Source organism: Lynx rufus, unplaced genomic scaffold, assembly GCF_022079265.1.
Source record: "Lynx rufus isolate CCGP_SWC_20201006 ecotype Redwood Valley unplaced genomic scaffold, mLynRuf1.p SCAF_14, whole genome shotgun sequence".
NCBI classification, from domain to species: Eukaryota; Metazoa; Chordata; class Mammalia; order Carnivora; family Felidae; genus Lynx; species Lynx rufus.
Genome location: NW_025814828.1, coordinates 31,294,482 through 31,318,385, shown reverse-complemented (window position 1 = coordinate 31,318,385; position 23,904 = coordinate 31,294,482). Strand labels below are relative to the sequence as shown.

At 38.2% G+C, this 23,904-nt stretch overlaps 1 protein-coding gene across 1 annotated transcript in view; it reads right to left on the bottom strand.

Moving 5' to 3' along the window:
* CFAP47 (cilia and flagella associated protein 47) overlaps positions 1–23,904 on the bottom strand; it is a 544,467-nt gene that overhangs the window by 487,395 nt on the left and 33,168 nt on the right. The window contains exons 9-13 of the mRNA XM_047075775.1: positions 12,971–13,160; positions 11,762–11,975; positions 5,983–6,135; positions 5,185–5,374; positions 4,992–5,088 (exon numbers count right to left, since the gene is read on the bottom strand). Coding sequence (XP_046931731.1) covers positions 4,992–5,088; positions 5,185–5,374; positions 5,983–6,135; positions 11,762–11,975; positions 12,971–13,160 — 844 coding nt within the window. The remainder of the gene's footprint in view (positions 1–4,991; positions 5,089–5,184; positions 5,375–5,982; positions 6,136–11,761; positions 11,976–12,970; positions 13,161–23,904) is intronic.

The following is a 23,904-nucleotide window of genomic DNA, read 5'->3' as shown; positions in this document are numbered from 1 at the left end:
TTTCGACCATGTGGTAGGGGGGTTATCAGCACCACTAACCTCCATGTTGTTCAAAGGTCAACTGTGTATTGAACTGAAAGAAAGTGAAAACATACAAGAATATGTGAGATATAGCAAAAGTATTATTTAGTGAGAAATGTGTAACACTGGGGCATCTGGGTGTCTTGGTGGCTCAGTCAATTAAGCATCTGACCTCGGCTCAGGTCCTGATCGCACGGTTCAGGAGTCCAAGCCCAGTGTCTGGCTCTATGCTGACAGCTCAGAGCCTGGAGCCTGCTTCGGATTCTCTGTCTCCCTCTCTCTCTGCCCCTTCCCTGCTCATGGTCTGTCTCCATCTCTCTCAAAAAAATAAATAAAACATCAAAAAAAAATTTAAATTAAAAAAAAAGAAATATACATCACTAAATTATATTAGGAAAAAAGGGTATAAATCAACAATTTAAGTTTCTACCTCAAGAAGTTAGAAAAGGGGCGCCTGGGTGGCGCAGTCGGTTAGGCGTCCGACTTCAGCCAGGTCACGATCTCGCGGTCCGTGAGTTCGAGCCCCGCGTCGGGCTCTGGGCTGATGGCTCAGAGCCTGGAGCCTGTTTCCGATTCTGTGTCTCCCTCTCTCTCTGCCCCTCCCCCGTTCATGCTCTGTCTCTCTCTGTCCCAAAAATAAATAAAACGTTGAAAAAAAAAAAAAATTTAAAAAAAAAAAGAAGTTAGAAAAAAAAAAAGGGCAATCCAAATAAAAGATACAAAGCAAATAGAAGGAAATGCCAAATATAAGAAGTCATTAAAATTAAAAACAGAAAACTACAGAGAAAAATCAATGAAACCAAATGCAGGTTCTTAATGACCAATAAAATTGATAAACCTCTACTGAGACTTAAAAGGAAAATAACAAGAAAAACATCAATTCTCAATATTAAGAAGAGAGGCTATATCACTACTGATGTTTCCAACGCAGACATTAAAAAGATAATTTGGGAATGCTTTAAACAATTCTATGCACATAAAGGGGATCGATTCCTGGAAAGCCACAAACTACCAAAAGTCTCCTAAAATGGTGTAGATGATGTGAATCGTCCTACAACTATTAAAGAAAATGAATTTGTAATTAAACATCCTCTGTAAATGAACTCTCCATTCCCAGATGGTTTCTCTGAAGAACTCTTTTAAAGAACAATATAATTCTACACAATCTCATTCAGAATATAGGAGAGGAATGAACACTTTCTGAGAAAACAAAGATAGTAAAAAAAAAAAAAACTTTTAAAAAAAGGAAAATTGCAGACCAATAATACGTTTTATGAAAACAGATACAAAATTCTAGATTCTGATTTAACAATACCGTGAGGTAGACATAAAAGAAGTTGGGGAAGAATCTAAGACAGAAATACTGTACAGAAAAATACAGGTTGTGAAAGAGGAATGTAAAGATAAACTGACACAGAAAGTGTGGCTAGAGAAACCTAATTTCAAATCCACTCCTTTCCACTAAATATTGAGCAATCTGATCAAGGTTTACCAGCTCTCTGGGCTTCACTTTACTCATCTCTAAAATGGAAATAAAAGCAATTACCTTATAAGTTGCTTACATCATTTAAAGGATTAAATAAGACCATGTTTGTACACTGTTCAACATAATGCCTGGCCTATAATATGTATTAATAAATCATTAACTAAAAACCAAAGTGACTGGTCATTTGCTGATGAAGCAAACAATACTTTGCATAATGTCCGACTTAACCCGGACTTTATAACAGTGTTCACTAACTGTCTCAATTAATCTCCAAATCCTCTATTGTGCCTCTTGACAATCACTTTAATTTTTAAAAATATAAATATTGAGCAAAACTTCCTGACACTGTAATCTCCTTTGATAGTTCCAGTCCCTGTTCTGTGCACAGGCTCAAAAAACCCCTTTAAGGTATAAAAATGAGAGTGATACAAAATTCCCACCATCACAGTTGCTGACCTTGTAAACTCACACAGGGACCCTGTCCCCAGAGAGAGGGTCATTGTTAAAATACTTAGGGGCACCTGGGTGGCTCAGTTGATTAAGCGTCTAACTCTTGATTTCAGCTCAGGTCATGATCTCATGGTTCTCGAATTCGAGCCCCACATCAGGTTCTGCACTGATGGGGTAGAGCCTGATTGGGATTCTGTTTCCCTCTGTCTTTGTCCCTCCCCTGCTTGCGCGCTCACTCTCTCTCTCTCTCTCTCTCTCTCAAGACAAATGAAAATAAACATAAAAATAAAATAAAATAAAATAAAATAATAAAATAACTTAGGACACCAGGTAAAGAAGGGAGAGAAGCTGGTGGAGGAGTTGTAGAGGAGACACTAGACACTGCCCTCTAACTTTGCTCCTTTTGAATTTTTATAGATTTGCTTATCTGATTAGTCAGTCACCAATTTGGAAGACACAGAGTATTTACCACACAATAAAGAAAGGCAAGTTCCTGGGACTATAGAGCCTAGTACCTATCACATGCCCGGCACAAAAGAGAGGCCCGGTAAATGCTGTATGACCTGAACTGAACTCCACATGCAACCCCAGACAGGCAATGAACTAAAGAGTTCCTAGTCTGTCATGCCAAAGTGCCTCACTGCCACTGTGTGGCAGGGAGGTTTAGCTCCAGTTACAGCACTGATCCTATTTCCCATTCAGAATCTCAGTGAATGGTGACAGATGCCAACTCTTTTTACCAGTCCATGTCACCTGCTTTCCCCAGAGCCAGATCCCGCTTGGGGCATTTCCCATAGTCCTCACTGATCTGAGGACTTGGCCACTGACCAGCCATACATAATAAGCTATCACCACCCAGATATTTACTCACTTCCCATTGTGTTGCCTCTGGCCTTGTACCTCTTTGGACATCACCTTTAGTCTGGATAATTTAAGAATTGGTATTTGGTGTTTTGTGTAGTGGGTTCTCCTTAAAGGGAGAATCAGCAAATCCATGTCAATTAAATCATTCTCTGCCCACATCTCCCTCAGAGCCACCCTAACCCTGCCTAGAATGAAATGAAAACTTCCTCTTCAGACTAGTACATATATTTTTATGTACATACTCTAAAGGTACAGTATCAAAGTGTAGAACTGTCTTAAGGACAGACATGCAGATCAATGGAACAGAACTGAGAGTCCAGAAATAAACCCTGACATATATGGTTAATTGATTTTAGACAAAGGTGCCAAGGTAATTCAATGATGAATGATAGTATTTTCAACAAATGGTGCTGGGGCAATTACATATCCACATACAGCAATATGAATTTAGACTCTTAACTTACTACCTAAAAACTCAAAAGGAATTGTAGACCATAAATACAAGATCTAAAAGTACAAACATTTTAGAAGAAAACAAGAAAAAATATTTGTGACATTGAGTTAGGTACAGATTTCTTGGGCATGAAATCAAAAGCATGATCTAGAAAAGAAAAAACTGTAATAAATTTTTTTTTAAAAAATCGATAAATTCAATATCATTTAAGTAAAAACTTCTGTGTGTTAAGGACCACTATTTAAAAAATTAAAAAAGGGGGCACCTGGGTGGCTCAGTTGGTTAAGCATCCGACTTCAGCTCAGGTCATGATCTTGTGGTTTGTGAGTTCGAGTCCCACATCGGGCTCTGAGCTGACAGCTCAGAGCCTGGAGCCTGCTTCAGATTCTGTGTCTCCCTCTCTCTCTCTCCCCCTCCCTCGCTCACAGTCTGTGTGTCTCTCTCTCTCTCTCTCTCAAAAATAAACATTAAAAAATTTTTTTAATAAACAAATAAGTAAATAAATAAAAATAAACAACAAAACCAAGCCACAGACTTTGGAAATCATGTATCTGATAAAGGACTTATGTCCAGAATATATAAACAATTGTTACAAATCTATAATAAGAAGGCAAATATTCAAATTAAAAACTGGGCTAAGAATTTGAAAGACATTTCTCCAAAGGAAATATACATTTATGTCTATTTAAATGCATGAAAATGTACTCATCTTAGTCATGAGGAAAATGCAAATCAAAACCACAGTGAGAACATTTCACATCACAAGGATAACTATAACCAAAAAGAAAATAACAACTGCTGGTGAGAATGTGGAGTAAATATAACCCTCATACATTGTTGGTGGGATTGTAACTTGGTGCACTTTGGAAAGTTTTTGGTAGTTTCTTGAAATGATTGACATAAATTTACCATACAACTCAGCAATTCCACTCCTAGGAATCTAACCACAAGAAATGAAAACATACATTCACTCAAAGAATTATATGTGAACGTTTATAGCAACATTATTCACAACAGCCTCAGACAGGAAACAACGTGTGTCCATCAACTGGTAAATGGATAAACAAAATGTGGTACTCCGGTAAAATGAAATGCTATTTACATATAAAAAGGAGGCGCCCCTGGGTGGCTCAGTTAAGCATCAGACTTCAGCTCAGGTCATGATTCCACGGTTGGTGGGTTTGAGGCCTGCATCGGGCTCTGTGCTGACAGCTCAGAGCCTGAAGCCTGCTTCGAATTCTGTGTCTCCCTCTGTCTCTGCCCCTCCCCGGCTCACACTCTGTGTCTCTTGCAAATAAATAAATAAATAAATGTTAAAAAATTTTTAAAGATATAAAAAGGAACATTTATACCTATTTATACCTATTGGATGAACCTGAAAAGTAGTATGCTAAGTAAAAGCAGCCACATAAGAGAGAATACATATTGTTATGATTCCTTTTATATGAAATGTTCAGAATGGGCAAATCTATAGTGAGAGAAAATTGATTAATGGTTGCCTGGAGCTATGGCTGCAAATTGGGAGTAAGTACATATGGTCCTGAGGGTGATGGCAGCATTCTAAAATTGAATTATGGTGATGGTTGCATAATCCCATAAATTTACTAAGATTCATTGACTTGCATACTTAAAACAGGTCAATTTTATGGAATATAAATTATACGTCATTAAGCCTGTTAAAAAACAAAGGATTAGTAGGTTTTTACAGATTCTTACCAACAATTACTTGATGAATTTGCTTTGGTGTCAAAATTAAGCTGCAGTCATGTTTTTCATGGGGTGTGGATGGGTCTGATTTAAGTCCTTTGAGAACCTGTGGAAAACCATTACTCCAAAATTAATTTTCAATATTAACAAATGATATTTTAGGAATTCTCATGGCTTCATGAAATTAAAATATCACACATGCCTTTGTTTTCAGAGCCTTTGTCTCCTTGGATGCTATATTCCTAGTATTTAGCAACTGGTTACGTCTGATCCGACGCCGTGCTGCAGATAATTCCTCTTCTATTTCCGTTTCTGAGAGCGAAGGTGACTTTAGACCTGATGCTGGCTGTAATCCTATGTCTGTATTGTTATATGAATCCATACATTCCCTACTGAAATCATAATAATAACTAATTGAGGCCAAGTGTTTTAGAAAATACAATAGCAAATCCAAACATTCCCCATATTGCATGCTTCTGCTGCCCCACTCAGAACCACTTAAGCAGAATGATGCGCTAATCTGCATAAAATTGCCCTTTGCTGACAAGACCCCATTCTTAAACACCTCACCAAGGAAATCGCGCCCACCCCACCACACCCTAAGACAGCTCACGAGAAATGGCTGAAATGGAGCACAAAAGACGAGGCCCTTTGGTTCAATGTAGGAACAACTATATGGTATAATTTCTGCTTCAAGAGACCTTAGGCATCAGGCTGAGTGTAAGCCTTATTTGAAACACATCATCTCTCAGGTCTCTTACCTGTCCTATTTTGCTTTCTTTATCTTGTTTCTCCTTGTTTCTGGGGAAACCCAACCTAAAACATTCCCAAACCAAAAGTAAGGAAGGAAATAACTGCAGAAAAAGTAGTTCAATGTTTTGCTATTTTCATATATGTAAAGGTCACTTAAATCACTGAAAAGAAACTAAGGAGTAAAGAAAAAAAATTCTGTCTCTTCAGGCACCCCAATCTGTTCCATACTGTTTGAAGTAAACTTTACCTCTCTGCCTGTTTCTGCATGCGCACATTTCTTAAATGTTTAATATATCTTTCATAATAGTTTTCATGTTCTTGCTTTCCAATTCTTTCCAATTTAGTGTACGCAAAATCAGGATCCACATAGTTATATCTTGGAATCTTTGTGAAAATCGTCCTACAAGATGAACAAGTTATGTTAATATTTATATATTTGCACTTAATCTATCAGCATTTATTGAGTGTCTCCTATGCCAGGGGCTAAGCACAAAATGGTGAATAGGGCAGATTCTACTCTTTTCCCTCATATCCTCTTATATAGCAAGATATTATTACACAAAGAAATAGAATAATATCTAACTTTCTTCCCAACCCAATTAGAAAAACACTCCAAAAGGTCACTAGGATACAATGGTGTCTACCTTAAAACCACTCTTCAGGACTTAGTCAAACAGGCAATTTGAAGACTTTTAGATTTACACATGGGACTAGATCTGAATTTGACTAGTGTTTCCTAAGAGTTAATTACTTTTACATGATTATGATCAAAATTAGAAAAAAATATATGTAATAATAAATCCTTTTATTAGACACATTTTTTAAAAAATCTCAGAGCTTGGGGACGCCTGGGTGGCTCAGTCAGTTAAGCATCTGACTTCAGCTCAGGTCATGATCTCACGGTTCGTGAGTTTGAGCCCCACATTCAGCTCTGTGCTGATGGCTCAGAGCCCGGAGCCTGCTTCAGATTCTGTGTCTCCCTCTCCCTCTGTCCCTCCCTTGCTCACGCTCTCTCTCTCTCTCTCTCTCTCTCTCTCTCAAGAATAAACATAAAACATTTTTTTAAAACATAAAAAAAAACTCAGAGCTTATGTAATAACCATCAATGAACCATAGAGAGAAACCAATTCATAAATTAATCACAACTACTTTATGTTTCATGTTCACTCATCTAAATTCACGTTCTTCCTTTCACCCACCATATATTTTCCACAAATACAAAAATTACAATTATTCACATCTTCTGGCCTTGGGCTGCCTCAATTCTCATCAAATTGTATTAATTATTAAGATTCTCACCCTCAATGATTAACTCAAGTATGAACTTATTAGTCATAGAGCCCAATGAAATTTAACATTTCTCCATGTTTTCAACAAGTCCTCTATGGTTACAGTAAGATAACTTTAACTGAATGAGAGTCTTTAAGAGAGTTAGACAACGAGAGGGAAATAAACGCTTTGCTATTCAAAGATAGTTGTTGAAAATACTCCCGAAAACCAAAGCAATCTTGAGAAGAACAAAGCTGGAGTCATCACAATTCCAGATATAAAGATACACTACAAAACTGTAGCCACCAAGACAGTATGGTCCTGGCACAAAAAAAGACACATAGATCAATGGGAAAAACAGAGAGGCCAAAGATAAATCCATACTTAATATAGTCACTTAATCTTCTACAAAGGAGGCAAGAACATACAATGAGGAAAAGACAGCCTCTTCAATAAATGGTGCTGGGAAAACTGGACAGCTACAAGCAAAAGAATGAAAACGGACCACTTTCTTACACCATACACAAAAATAAACTCAAAATGGATTAAAGACATAAATGTGAGACTTGAAGCCTAAAACTCCTAAAAGAAAACATAGGCGGTAATCTCCTTGATATTAGCCTTAGTAATATTTTTCAGGATATATCTCCTCAAGAAAGGGAAACAAAAGCAAAATTAACTATTTGACTATACCAAACTAAAAAGCTTTTGCACAATGAAGGAAACCATCAACAAAATGTAAAAGCAACATACTGAGAGAAGATATTTGCAAACAATATATGCAATGAATGGTTAATATCCAAAATATATAAAGAACTCATACAAGTCAACACCAAAACAAAAACAAAAAAAGGAAACAAACAAACAAGTAATCCAATAATCCAATTTAAAAATGAACAGAGGGCAGGAATACACATTTTTCCAAAGAAGACATATAGATGGCCAACAGACTCATGAAAATGTGCTCAACTCCACTAATCATCATGGAAATAAAAAACAAAACCACAATGAGATATCACCTTACACAAGTCAGGATGGCTAGTATTAAAAAGACAAGGGATAACACGTGTTGATGAGGTCGTAGAAAAAAGGTAACCCTCCTACATTGTTGGTTTGAATGTAAATTAGTACAGCCACTGTGGAAAACAGCATGGAAGTTTCTCAAAAAATTAAAAATAGAAATACCATAAAACCCAGTAATTCCACTTCTGGGTATTTACCCAAAGAAAACAAAAGCACTAATTCAGAAAGGTACATGGACCCCTATGTTTATTGCAACATTATTTACTATATAGTAAAGATATGGAAGCAGCCCAAGGGCCCATCAAATGATGAATGGATAAAGTAGATATGGTATACATATACTGCAGAATATTATTCAGTGATAAAAAAAGAATGAAATCTTACCATTTGCAACAACATGGATGGAGCTAGAGAGTATAATGCTAAGCAACATAAATCAGAGAAAGACAAATACAGTATGATTTCACTCATATATAGAATTTAAGAAATGAAACAAGCAAAGGGGAAAAAACAGACTGAGACAAATCAAGAAAGAAACACTTGCAGCACCTGCGTGGCTCAGTTGGTTAAGCATCTGACTCTCGATTTCATCTCAGGTCATGATCTTGTGGTCATGAGACTGAGCCCTGTATCAAGTTCCATGTTGGGTGCTTAAGATTCTCTCTCCCTCTCCCTCTGCCCCCTCCCCACTCACACTCACACACTCTCTCTCAAGAACAAACAAAATAAAAAACCAAACAGACTCTTAGACAACAATCTGATGGTTATCAGAGGGGAGATGGGTAGAGGGATGAGTTAAATATGTGATGGGGATTAAGGAGTGCACAGGTTGTGAATAGCACCTGGTGAGGTATGGAATTGCTAAATCACTATTCTGTACACCTAAAACTAACATAACACTACATGTTAACTAACTGAAATTAAAAACTTAAAAAAAAAGAATAAACGTCATGAAATACCTCTTTAGCTTTTATTTTTTTATTTTTTTTTTTAATTTTTTTTTCAACGTTTATTTATTTTTGGGACAGAGAGAGACAGAGCATGAACAGGGGAGGGGCAGAGAGAGAGGGAGACACAGAATCGGAAACAGGCTCCAGGCTCTGAGCCATCAGCCCAGAGCCCGACGCGGGGCTCGAACTCACGGACCGCGAGATCGTGACCTGGCTGAAGTCGGACGCTTAACCGACTGCGCCACCCAGGCGCCCCCCTCTTTAGCTTTTAGTAGGTGATATTTTTTAAGTGCAAAATAGAGGGGACAAAAATTATTATGCAAATAAAACACTGTTCCTCATTTATTTATTAAAAAATATTTACTAGTGCCTACTATAATGCCTGACACTCTTCTAAACACAGGACATACTATAGTAAACAGAAGTTAGACAAAAGTTCCTGACTTTTTTTTATTTTCTTGTCAAAAATCATTAAAGAAATGCAGTAAGAAATAAAATAGCAATTACAGTTACCAATAATTTATTTTTTTAATGTGTATGTATTTTGAGAGACAGCATGAGCACAAGCAGGGGAGGAACAAAGAGAGAGAGAGAGAGAGAGAGAGAAAGAGAGAGAGAATCCCAAGCAGTTTCCACACTGCCAGCAGAGAGCTCGAGGAGGGGCTTGATCCCACAAACTGAGAGAACCAGAGCCAAAATCAAAAGTCAGGCACTTAACAAAATGAGCCACCAGGTGCCCCTGTTACCAATAATTTAATGCATCATTAAATTTCATTACTTAAAATTACTAAATTTTGCATTTCTATTAGTATGGAAAAGAGTAAACTGAGGAAAATAATTTTGGCCATGATATAAATAGGAAATGCTTAGTCTTCTTCAAAAAAATATCTGGCATTTTTAGAACAAATGATTAAGACTGATTTAGAAACAAAATATTAATATTACATTAACATGTCTATACAAATATATTTGTGTAAGCATAGGAAAGGACTGAAAAGAATACATTAAAAAAAAGTGTTTCCAACAAATACTTCTGTATGGGATGGAGTGCAATGAGTCAGAGGGAGGGATCGGTTTTCCTTTATTATACTACATAATTACTTAAAATGGAGTCTGAGCAATTTTTACACTCCTATGTTTCAGGGTATCTGTCAAACAAAAAAGAGCGAGAGAAAGGCTGGTATGGATAAAATCTGTAAAATGAAATAATAAGACAGGCTATATAAAAACCCAGAATCTTCCAATTGTGGATAATAAAACAATTATGGCCTAAAATCAAATGATATTGCAAGAAAATGGCTGTAAAATTAAGTGAGCTTAATGACTTACCAAAGGTAAAGAGACAAGCAGAGAAAACCCAGGGATATTATCAAGTTTAGATAGTCTATAGTAGCATACAAGCAGGCAGAAAAGAAACTCATTTCAATCTTACAGGTGTAAAAACCAGGATGCCTGGGTTTCTTCTAAGCACTTGGAAGGCAGTAATTTCTTTGAGGTTTGGTGTGGGGAGTAAGCTTAGAAATTCCCTGGGCTTGCACCAATGGGTTAACAAGGCATAAACAATTACAAAGCCATAGGATGCTCACACCCAAGTTTGGGTAAACAAGATTAGGCGAATAACAATAGAGAAGGGGGGCTACGGCCCCCAGAATAAAGCGGGGGGGGGCAAAGGCCCCCCAAATGGGGGGGGGGGCAAGGGCCCCAATACAAACGTATATGAGATAAGCAAGATTAGGTATTCAGGGTGAAAGTGCCCCCCAATTTAGTACTATAGCAGAAAGCTGCTTTCACAGGAAGGAAGGACCAAATTAGGTAAACAGGTAAATAGGGCTACAGACTGCTGCCATTGGAGTGACCCAAAGAGGAGCTGATTAGCAGAAGAAAAGGTGCCTTGTTAACCCTGAGGTTATATGCTCTGTCTTATCCCCTAGGCTAGCTAAGATAAACAGACAGTCTCCTGTCTGCTGTTAACAACCATCTGCCCAACTGCCCAGCACCAGGATTTTGGTTTATATTGACCCAAGCCCCTAACACCGTATATCTTCAAAATCCCCTTTCCCTCATGCCCATGAGTTAATGTTCACAAATTTATTGTCTCTTTGTGCACACCCATGATGTCTGTAAGCCTTCTAATCTTAATAAATACAGAGCAAGAACCCTTATTCAGGGCTCTTGTCTTTTCCCGGATATTAGCCATCTCTTGCTTTTAATCCTGTGTCTGCTCTCTTGCTGGTCAAGAAAGTACTTTAGACTTAGAGTCTACAACAGTTTGAATGGATTTAAATTAAGGTTTAACATCACTTTTGATCCTCATTATTGAGGTTTTAGTTCAATTTGGGGAAGGTTATGGGAAATGTGACTTTGAGGGGAACAAAGAGGATGATGATGACGATTATGATGTTTACTTTCATCTTAGAGAAATTAAAGCTGTCAACCATACTTAATGAATAGAACTACTATAAGAACTTGATACATTTTTTAAAGTGATTATTTCTATTATTCTATACTTGTCCACAGCATATTTTAATAATCATCTGGCAAACCATTCACTTCCTGTCAAGCACACAGTAGAGGTGACAAGAGGTCAGACGAAGCAAATACAGTAGTAGCATTCAATAACCATCTCCTCCAATGTAAAACAAAAAAAGGACAAAGAAAATAAAATTTTATTACTATTATTATTATTGTCATCATTAGTTTGTTACAGCAGGATCTGCTAAGACCTACATATCACGTTGGTAATTGTGCCTTTCAAAATTTCAGGTTTTCAATATAGCATGTTACCTGAAATGTTTATGCTGGTCTCCAGACCTGATACTTGCAGCTCGATCATTGGGAAAAGCTATCAGTGCATCCTTTGGTGACTCTTTACTTAGGTGATGACTGTGAAGGTGTGTCATGGTTGATTGAAGCATTGCAACAGGCGCACAGTCCTTGTATTTTGGCAAGTCTCTGACCACAAACTGTCCCGTTGGATTACTGACCAAAGGGGATATACCTTTTATAGAATTGGATATTAAGTTAAATATTTTTTTTTTAATTTCAGCTGTCCGAATAATTTCCATGTATTAATAGACTATACCATTGATTCTACCTTAAAATGAAGTCCCTAAACAAAGAAACACATTCAAAGAAATTCAAATAATTCATTAAAAAGTTTTTTAATGTTTATTTTTTTTGAGAGAGAGAGAGAGTGCGTGAGCAGGGTCAGAGAGAGGGAGAGAGAGAATCCAAAGCAGGCTGCAGACTCTGTGTCGTCAGCACAGAGCTCGATGCAGGGCTTCAACTCACGAACTGGGAGATCATGACCTGAGCTGAAGCCAGACACTTAACCTAGTGGGCCACCCAAGCACCCCTACAAATAACCGTTTAACAAATGAACCTACACAAAACAATTCTGAAATATAATGCATGCATAAAAAATAAAACATAGTAACTTGAAGGAGTGCGTTAGCCCATATGACACAAGTTTTCATAGATTACAGAGAGCTGAATATCAGTAATTTCATATGGCTCAAAGTATAAAGGATAATTGAGGATTACATGAAACAGCAGCAACGCAAAAATCCAAGGAGTGGTCAAAATTAGTTTATATTATATTACAGACTCAAAAGAAAACATAGAACATGAAAAACATTAAAATATGTAAATTTTATAGATCACTAAACCAGTACTATCACAATTGTAATCCTCAAAATGGCAACATGAGCAAATGTTGGGGACATGTTAGAAATGCAAATTTTGGGGTTCTAACAAAGACCTATTTAACAATCATTTCTGGGATGTAGGACAGTGGTACCTATTTTAAGAAGGTTTATTTTAAGAAGGTTTAACCACATTTAAGAAGACTGCTTCCAGGTGATTTTGATGCATTCAAAGGTAAGAACCACACGATTAGATTACATGTGATATACATAGCTAAGCAGTAAGTGTATTAAGATAATCCATATAACCTTCATTTAACAAAAAAGGTAAGGGTCAATAATAGCTTACCAGGATTAACTTTCATCACAACTTTCTTGGTGGAAGGTTTGCAGACACTCTTGAAATATAAATATATTTGATGAAAAGGTTTCAGAGATGTAGACTGAAAATTTTCATCTGCCACTGAGCCAATAATCTCCATCAATTGCTTCACTTTAAAGACTCCTACTTGATGTGGAATGAATGAACATATCACATTCTAAAAAAAGAAAAAGTAGTCAATTGCTATAGACTAAATGTCTGTGAACCCCCAAAACTCCTACGTTTAAGCCTAATACTCAGTGTGATGGAATTAGGAGATTAGGGCCTTTGAGAAGGGATTAGGTCATAGTGCTCTTACAAAAGAGGCCCCACAAAGCTCCCTAGACCCTTCGACCATGTAAGAATACAACAAGAAGTCTACAACCAGGAAGAGGATCCTCACCCAACTGTGCTGGTGCCCTGATCTAGGACTTCTAGCCTCCAGAAGGGTGAGAAATAAATTTCTGTTGTTTATAAACCATACAATCTATGGCATTTTGTTATATCAGTCCAAATGGATTCTAAAAAATAATATTATACTGTTGGAAAAAATAAAAAGCAAATAAAAAAAACTTTATAAAATTTTACGGAGAGCTAGTTCATCACCGTGACATGAAAGTGGCTTAGAAATCCGATATACAGCATTGACAAACATTTAAGATATATATTATTGGAAAATTCTTTGAGAAATTATTAAGAATGATAGTATTGAAGCACTTGAAGGATAGCAAATTAAGGATCTCCAAATACCCCCTCCTCCACAAACAGGAAGAGACCACTGGAATAATTGTCAAAATCAACTTTACCCAAATTTAAAAATTACCTAAAAGCTTATAAAAAATCCCAGAAGTATTTATTTAAGAAAAAAATAGCTGAATTTCTGAAAGCATAACAGGCTTCATGGCATTTTTAGACACTGTGATCCGACGCTCCTATTCCCAGTTTTGTGCTGTCTTTGAAAATAGCCTTGCAACTATGGCAGCTGTGAAAACCATTAGCCGAGCAGACAGGAGGGAAAAGAACAGATTTGGAGCTCTCCAAAAGCCCCACCACCAGAGAATTGTCCCTCTGTGTCCAGTCTAGAAGCTAGCCAAAAAGCCTATTATAAGGGTATAATTTTCATTGACCTGGTTCAGAGCTCATTCTTTGTGAACAATTCTCTCCACTGAACCCCCTTCTCCTCCCGGCCCATCAAAAAATCAGCAGCAGGGCACTTGGGTGGCTCAGTCGGTTAAGCAATTAAGCATCTGACTTTGGCGCAGGTCCTGATCTCATGGTTCATGAGTTTGAGCCCCACATGGGCTCTGAGCTGACAGCTCAGAGCCTGAAGCCTGCTTCGGATTCTGTGTCTCCCTCTCTCTCTCTGACCCTCTCCCACTCATGCACGCACTCTCTCTCTCTCTCTCTCTCTCTCTCAAAAATAAGCAAACATTAAAATTTTTTTTTTACAAAATCAGCAGCAATTGTTAATCACAGCTAATAAGAGGAAAATAAGAGGCAAAACAAAACAAAAAAGGAAAAAGAAAGGAAAAGAGAAACAAAAAACAAAAACAGAAAACATTCAGAAGGCATTTGAAAAGTTCTGACACATTCCTGAGAATCTAGATGACGGTTTACATGCCCAGGAAAGATTTGAGAAAGCTCCAATTTCTCACTTTTGCCTCACTTTGAGATGCTGTACAAGAAGGAATTAAAGGCCAAAAAGAGTTGTAAACTACCTGACTGAACAGGGAAGATTTGCCCCACCCAATACACTTACACAAAAGCTCTTAGCAAAGGCTGTGAGACTTACTGATTCAGGGAATTTAAGAGAAGCTCTGCCCAATCATTCACTGACCCCAAAATTAACTGAGAAGATCCTTGATTGGCTGCACATAACAAAGAAAACAACCTTTACAGACTCAGTCTAAAAAAAAAGCACTAAAGACAAAGAACAACAGAAACAAATAGCAATGACAATAAATCTTGGGGGTATCTGATTTCCAGAGTTGCCAAATACTATCATTTAAAATGCCCAGTTTTCAACAAAAAATTACAGGGCATGAAAAGAAATAGGAAAGTATACCCAATACACAGAAAAACTCCAATCAATAGAAACTGCCTTGACGAAACTCAAATGTTAAACTTACCAAAGAGGATAAGTTGACTATTATAAATATGCTCAACTAATGGAAAATATGTCTAAAGATATAAGGAACAAGCGGGACTACATCAAACAAAGCCTTCTGCACAGCAAAGGAAACCATCCACAAAATGAAAAGGCAACCTAGGGGACGGGAGAAAATATCACTCATTAATCACCATCACTCAACATCACTAATCATCAGGGAATTGCAAATCAAAACCACAATGAAGTACCATGTCACACCCGAGAATGGGTATTATCAAAAAGACAAGAAATAGAAATAACAAGTGTTGACAAGGATGTAGAGAAAAGGGAACCCTCCTGTACTGTTGGTAGGAATGTAAAATGATGCAACTACTATGGAAAACAGCATGGAGTTCTTCAATCGATCAAAAATAGAACTACCATACAACCCAGCATTTCCACTTCTGGGTATTCATCCAAAGAAAATAAAAACATTAATTCAAAACACTCAAAACACTAACTCATTGCAGCATTAGTTACAAGAGCCAAGACACTGAAACAACCTGACCGTCCACCAAAGGACGAAGAGATAAAGAAACTACAGTATACGTATACAACAGAATATTATTTGCCAATAAAATAAGAACCAAATCTTGCTATTTTTGACAACATGGATGTACTTTGAGGGCATTATGCTAAGTGAAATAAGTCAGACACAGAAAAACAAATACCATATGAACTCACTCACATGTGGAATCCAAACACAAAAAACAAACAAAAAACCAAACTCACACATACACAGTACAGACTGGTGGTTGCAAGGGCAAGGGGAGGAGGATGGGCAAAATGGATGAAGGGGGTTAAAGGGTACAAATTTCCAGTTATAAAATTAATTATTCAGGGGATCCTGGGAAGATGGCAGTGTAGGAGGACGCTGGGCTCACCGCGCATCCTGCTGATCACTTAGATTCTACCTACACCTGCCTGAATAACCCAGAAAACCGCCAGAAGACTAGCAGAACGGAGTCTCCACAGCCAAGCACAGATGAGAGCCCCACGGAAGAGGGTAGGAAGGGCAGAGAGGCGGTGCGCGCTCCAAGGACTGGCGGGAGGGAGCAGGGGCAGAGGGGCGGCCCGCCGGCCAAGCAGAGCCCCCGAATGTGGCTTGCAAAAGCGGAGGGGCCGGACAGAGTGTGTTCCGACAGCAAGCAGGACTTGACATCTGGGAGGTCATAAGTTAACAGCTCTGCTCAGAAAGCGGGAAAGCTGGAGGACAAAGGGAGGAAGAATTGTTGAGCCCCGGATGACAGACCTCAGATTGGCCGGGAACAAAGGCGCTCGCCACCGCCATCTCCCTCGCCCATCCCCCAGCCAAAATCCCAAAGTAAACCAGTTCCTGCCAGGGACCTTTCTTGTACCTCACAAACACCCAACGCTGTGCTTTTGCTGATCCATCCCTCCCTGGGGTCTGACACCCTCCCGGTGCTGCAGGGCCCCTCCCGAAGCGGATCTCCCAAACAAAAGCGAGCTGAGCCTGGCCCTCCCACTCCTGTGCACCTTGCAGATCCACCCCAGCTCATACACCAGATCCCCAGCACCACAAGCCTGGCAGTGTGCAAGTAGCCCAGACGGGCCACGCCACCCCACAGTGAATCACGCCCCTAGGAGAGGGGAAGAGAAGGCACACACCAGTCTGACTGTGGCCCCAGCAATGGGCTGGGGGCAGACATCAGGTCTGATTGCGGCCCCGCCTACGAACACAAGTTATTCAAGACAGCACAGGGGAAGTGCCCCACAGTCCTGCACCACTCCAGGGACTATCCAAAATGATGAAATGGAAGAATTCCCCTCAGAAAAACGGCCAGGAAATAACAACAGCTAACAAACTGATCAAAAAGGATTTAAACAATATAAGAGAAAGGAATTTAGAATAATAGTCATAAAATTAATCGCTGGGCTTGAAAACAGTATAAAGGACAGCAGAGAATCTCTTGCTACAGAGATCAAGGGATTAAGGAACAGCCAGGAGGAGCTAAAAAATGCTATCAATGAGCTGCAAAATATAATGGAGACAACTACGGCTAGGATTGAAGTGGCAGAGGAGAGAATAGGTGAACTAGAAGATAAAATGATGGAAAAAGAAGAAGCTGAGAAAAAGAGAGATAAAAAAATCCAGGAGTACGAGGGGAAAATTAGAGAACTAAGTGATGCACTAAAGAGAAATAATCTACGCATAATTCGTATTCCAGAGGAGGAAGAGAGAGGGAAAGGTGCTGAAGGTGTACTTGAAGAAATCATAGCTGAGAACTTCCCTGATCTGGGGAAGGAAAAAGGCATTGAAATCCAAGAGGCACAGAGAACTCCCTTCAGACGTAACTTGAATCGATCCTCTGCACGACATATCATAGTGAAACTGGCAAAATACAAAGATAAAGAGAAAATTCTGAAAGCAGCTAGGGATAAATGTGCTCTAACATATAAAGGGAGACCGATAAGACTCGTGACTGATCTCTCTACTGAAACTTGGCGGTCCAGAAAGGAATGGCAGGAGATCTTTAATGTGAAGAACAGAAAAAATATGCAGCCGAGAATCCTTTATCCAGCAAGTCTGTCATTTAAAATAGAAGGAGAGATAAACGTCTTCCCAAACAAACAAAAACTGAAGGAATCTGTCACCACTAAACCAGCCCTACAAGAGATCCTAAGGGGGATCCTGTGAGACAAAGTACCAGAGACATCGCTACAAGCATGAAACCTACAGACATCACAATGACTCTAAACTCATATCTCTCTATAATAACACTGAATGTAAATGGACTAAATGCACTAACCAAAAGACATAGGGTATCAGAATGGATAAAACAACAAGACCCATCTATTTGCTGTCTACAAGAGACTCATTTTAGACCTGAGGACACCTTCAGATTGAGAGTGAGGGGATGGAGAACTATTTATCATGCTACTGGAAGTCAAAAGAAAGCTGGAGTAGCCATACTTATATCAGACAAACTAGACTTTAAATTAAAGGCTGTGGGGGCGCCTGGGTGGCGCAGTCGGTTAAGCGTCCGACTTCAGCCAAATCACGATCTCGCGGTCCGTGAGTTCGAGCCCCGCGTCGGGCTCTGGGCTGATGGCTCAGAGCCTGGAGCCTGTTTCCGATTCTGTGTCTCCCTCTCTCTCTGCCACTCCCCTGTTCATGCTCTGTCTCTCTCTGTCCCAAAAATAAATAAACGTTGAAAAAAAAATAAAAAAAATAAATAAATTAAAGGCTGTGACAAGAGATGAAGAAGGTCATTATATAATAATCACAGGGTCTATCCATCAGGAAGAGCTAACGATTACAAATGTCTATGCGCCGAATAAAGGAGCCCCCAAATATATAAAACAATAACTCACACACATAAGCAACCTTATTGATAAGAATGTGGTAACTGCAGGGGACTTTAACACTCCACTTACAGCAATGGATAGATCATCTAGACACACAGTCAATAAAGTAACAAGGGCCCCGAATGATACATTGGATTAGATGGACTTCACAGATATATTTAGAACTCTGCATCCCAAAGCAATAGAACATACTTTGTTCTCGAGTGCACATGGAACCTTCTCCAAGATAGATCACATACTGGGTCACAAAACAGCCCTTCATAAGTATACAAGAAATGAAATCATACCATGCATACTTTCAGACCACAATGCTATGAAACTTGAAAGCAACCACAGGAAAACGTCTGGAAAACCTCCAAAAGCATGGAGGTTAAAGAACACCCTACTAAAAGAATGAATGGGTCAACCAGGCAATTAGAAATTAAAAAATATATGAAACAAATGAAAATGAAAATACAACAATCCAAACACTTTGGGACGCAGCGAAGGCAGTCCTGAGAGGAAAATACATTGCCATCCAGGCCTATCTCAAGAAACAAGAAAAATCCCAAATGCAAAATCTAACAGCACACCTAAAGAAAGTAGAAGCAGAACAGCAAAGACAGCCTAAACCCAGCATAAGAAGAGAAATAATAAAGATCAGAGCAGAAATAAACAATATAGAATCTAAAAAAAACTGTAGAGCAGATCAACGAAACCAAGAGTTGGTTTTTTGAAAAAATAAACAAAATTGACAAACCTCTAGCCAGGCTTCTCAAAAAGAAAAGGGAGATGACCCAAATAGATAAAATCATGAATGAAAATGGAATGATTACAACCAATCCCTCAGAGATACAAGCAATTATCAGGGAATACTATGAAAAATTATATGCCAACAAACTGGACAACCTGGAAGAAATGGACAAATTCCTAAACACCCACACACTTCCAAAACTCAAACAGGAGGAACTAGAAAGCTTCAACAGACCCATAACCAGCGAAGAAACTGAATCAGTCATCAAAAATCTCCCAACAAATAAGAGTCCAGGACCAGATGGCTTCCTAGGGGAGTTCTACCAGACGTTTAAAGCAGAGATAATACCTATCCTTCTCAAGCTATTCCAAAACATAGAAAGGGAAGGAAAACTTCCAGACTCATTCTATGAAGCCAGTATTACTTTGATTCCTAAACCAGACAGAGACCCAGTAAAAAAAGAGAACCACAGGCCAATATCCCTGATGAATATCGATGCAAAAATTCTCAATAAGATACTAGCAAATCGAATTCAACAGCATATAAAAGGAATTATTCACCATGAGCAAGCCAGATTCATTCTGGGATGCAGGGCTAGTTCAACATTCGCAAATCAATCAATGTGATACATCACATGAATAAAAGAAAAGATAAGAACCATATGATCCTGTCAATCGATGCAGAAAAGGCCTTTGACAAAATTCAGCAACTTTCTTAATAAAAACCCTCAAGAAAGTCGGGATAGAAGGAACATACTTAAACATCATCAAAGCCATTTATGAAAAGCCCACAGCTAATATCATCGTCAATGGGGAAAAATTGAGAGCTTTTTCCCTGAGATCCGGAACACGACAGGGATGTCCACTCTCACCACTGTTGTTTCACATAGTGTTGGAAGTGCTAGCATCAGCAATCAGACAACAAAAGGAAATCAAAGGCATCAAAATTGGCAAAGATGAAGTTAAGCTTTCACTTTTTGCAGATGACATGATATTATACATGGAAAATCCGATAGACTCCACCAAAAGTCTGCTAGAACTGATACATGAATTCAGCAAAGTTGCAGGATACAAAATCAATGTACAGAAATCAGTTGCATTCTTATACACTAACAATGAAGCAACAGAAAGACAAATAAAGAAACTGATCCCATTCACAATTGCACCAAGAAGCATAAAATACCTAGGGATAAATCTAACCAAAGATGTACAAGATCTGTATGCTGAAAACTATAGAAAGCTTATAAGGAAATTGAAGAAGATATAAAGAAATGGAAAAACATTCCGTGCTCATGGATTGGAAGAACAAATATTGTCAAAATGTCAATACTACCCAAAGCTATCTACACGTTCAATGCAATCCCAATCAAAATTGCACCAGCATTCTTCTCAAAACTAGAACAACCAATCCTAAAATTCATATGGAACCACAAAAGGCCCCGAATAGCCAAAGTAATTCTGAAGAAGAAGACCAAAGCAGGAGGCATCACAATCCCAGACTTTAGCCTCTACTGCAAACCTGTAATCATCAAGACAGCATGGTATTGGCATAAAAACAGACACATAGACCAATGGAATAGAATAGAAACCCCAGAACTAGACCCACACACGTATGGCCAGCTAATCTTTGACAAAGCAAGAAAGAATATCCAATGGAAAAAAGACAGCCTCTTTAACAAATGGTGCTGGGAGAACTGGACAGCAACATGCAGAAGATTGAAACTAGACCACTTTCTCACACCATTCACAAAAACAAACTCAAAATGGATAAAGGACCTGAATGTGAGACAGGAAACCATCAAAACCCTAGAGGAGAAAGCAGGAAAAGACTCTCTGACCTCAGCCGCAGCAATGTCTTACTTGACACATCCCCAAAGGTGAGGGAATTCAAAGCAAAAATGAACTACTGGGACCTCATGAAGATAAAAAGCTTCTGCACAGCAAAGGAAACAACCAACAAAACTAAAAGGCAACCAACGGAATGGGAAAAGATATTTGCAAAGGACATATCGGACAAAGGGCTAGTATCCAAAATCTATAAAGAGCTCACCAAACTCCACACCCGAAAAACAAATAATCCAGTGAAGAAATGGGCAGAAAACATGAATAGACACTTCTCTAAAGAAGACATCCGGATGGCCAACAGGCACATGAGAAGATGCTCAACGTCGCTCCTTATCAGGGAAATACAAATCAAAACCACACTCAGATATCACCTCACACCAGTCAGAGTGGCCAAAATGAACAAATCAGGAGACTATAGATGCTGGAGAGGATGTGGAGAAACGGGAACCCTCTTGCACTGTTGGTGGGAATGCAAATTGGTGCAGCCACTCTGGAAAACAGTGTGGAGGTCCTCAGAAAATTAAAAATAGACCTACCCTATGACCCAGCAGTAGCACTGCTAGGAATTTACCCAAGGGATACAGGAGTACTGATGCATAGGGGCACTTGTACCCCAATGTTTATAGCAGCACTCTCAACAATAGCCAAATTATGGAAAGAGCCTAAATGGCCATCAACTGATGAATGGATAAAGAAATTGTGGTTTATATACACAATGGAGTACTACATGGCAATGAGAAAGAATGAAATATGGCCCTTTGTAGCAACATGGATGGAACTGGAGAGTGTGATGCTAAGTGAAGTAAGCCATACAGAGAAAGACAGATACCATATGGTTTCACTCTTATGTGGATCCTGAGAAACTTAATAGAAACCCATAGGGGAAGGAAAGGAAAAAAAAAAAAAAAAGAAGTTAGAGTGGAAGAGAGCCAAAGCATAAGAGACTCTTCAAAACTGAGAACAAACTGAGGGTTGATGGGGGGGTGGGAGGTAGGGGAAGGTGGGTGATGGGTATTGAGGAGGTCATCTTTTGGGATGATCACTGGGTGTTGTATGGAAACCAATTTGACAATAAACTTCATATATTGAAAAAAAACAAAAAAAAAACAAAAATTAATAAATCATGAGTATATAATGTACAGCATGGTGAGTATAGTTAATACTGTATCACATATTTGAAAGTTGCTACAAGAGTAAATCTCAAGAGTTCTTATCACAAGAAAAAAAATTATGTTACAATATATGGTGATGGATGATAGACTTATGGTGATCATTTTATAATGTATACAAATGTCATTACGTTGTACACCTGAAACTAAGATTATATATCAATTATATCTCAAATAAAAAAATTTTAGAAAAGGCATGAAAACATCTCACAAAATAGAAACTATCAATAAAGTATATAAATTATTAAAAAGAACAAATAAAGGGAAGGAAATATGGGAAACTCACAAATATCTAGAAGTTAAACAATACACCCCTAAGTAACCAAAGGGTCGACGAAATCTGAGGGGAAGTTAGAGAATACCTTGATTCTGAGATACCTGGACAACGATATGTAAAAGAACAAATCTGGACCCCAAAATAAACCTATATACAACTCAAAATGGATAACACATTTAAATGCATAAGCTAAATTTCTTAGAGGAAAACACAGGAACAAATCTTAATGACCTTGGATACTGTATAACTACCAAGATAGGATACTCAAAGCACAAATGGCAAAAAGAAAAACAAAGATAAAATGGACTTAATCAAGCTTCAAAACTTTTGTACTTCAAAGGACAAAAAAGGAAAGTGAGAAAACAACCCACAGAAAGGGAGAAAATATTTGCAATTTACATATCTGACAAAGGACTTGTATCCAGAATACATAAAGAACTTTTGCAATTCAACAACAAAAGGATAAATATTCCAATTAAAAATGGATAAAGAATATTGTGTTAGTTTCCTATTGTTACAATAACAAATTACAAACAACTCTGTGGGCTAAAACTGCTCAACTTATCTTCTACTTCTACAGGTCAGAAGTCTAACACAAATCTCCATGGGCCAAAACTAAGATTTCAGCAGGACAGTGTTCATTTCTGAAGGCTCTAATGGAAAATCTATTTCTTTATCTTTTCCTACCTTCTAGATAGAGGCCATCACATTCCCTGGCTCATCACCTTTCCCTTCCATTGTCAAAGCCAGCAAATATTTTTGGACATGCAAATATTTTTCACATCATATCACTGACACTTTTAATGCCTCCTATTTCCACTTTTAAGTACCCCTGTGACTATACTGGGTCCACACAAACAATCCAAGATAACCTCCCCATTTTAGAGTCAACTGATTATGAACATTACTTCCAATTAAAACCTAAATCCTCCTTTTGCCATGGAACACCACATATTCACAAATCCTACAGATTAGGATAGGGACATTTTTAGGTGGACATTATTCTGACTATCAGAGACGTGAATAAACATTTCTGTAAAGAAGATATACAAATGCAAAATAAGCATATGAAAAAACATTCATCATTAGTCACTGGGGAAATGTAAATGAAAACTGAAATGATAAGCCACTTGGGCCCATCAGGATGGATATAACCAATAAGAAGGATATTAACAAGTATGGGCAAAGGTGTGGAGGTATTAGAACATTAGAACACATATTCTTTACTGGTAAGAGTTGTGAAATGGTGCAATTTCTTTGGAAAATAGTATGATAGTTTCTCAAAAAGTTAAACAGAGTTATCATGATTCAACAATTTCACTCACTAGTATATACTGAAGAGCACTGAAAACCTGTCCATATGAATTTCTAGATTTTTTTTCTATTTCTTTAAAGAATGCAGTTGGGATTTTGACAAGGT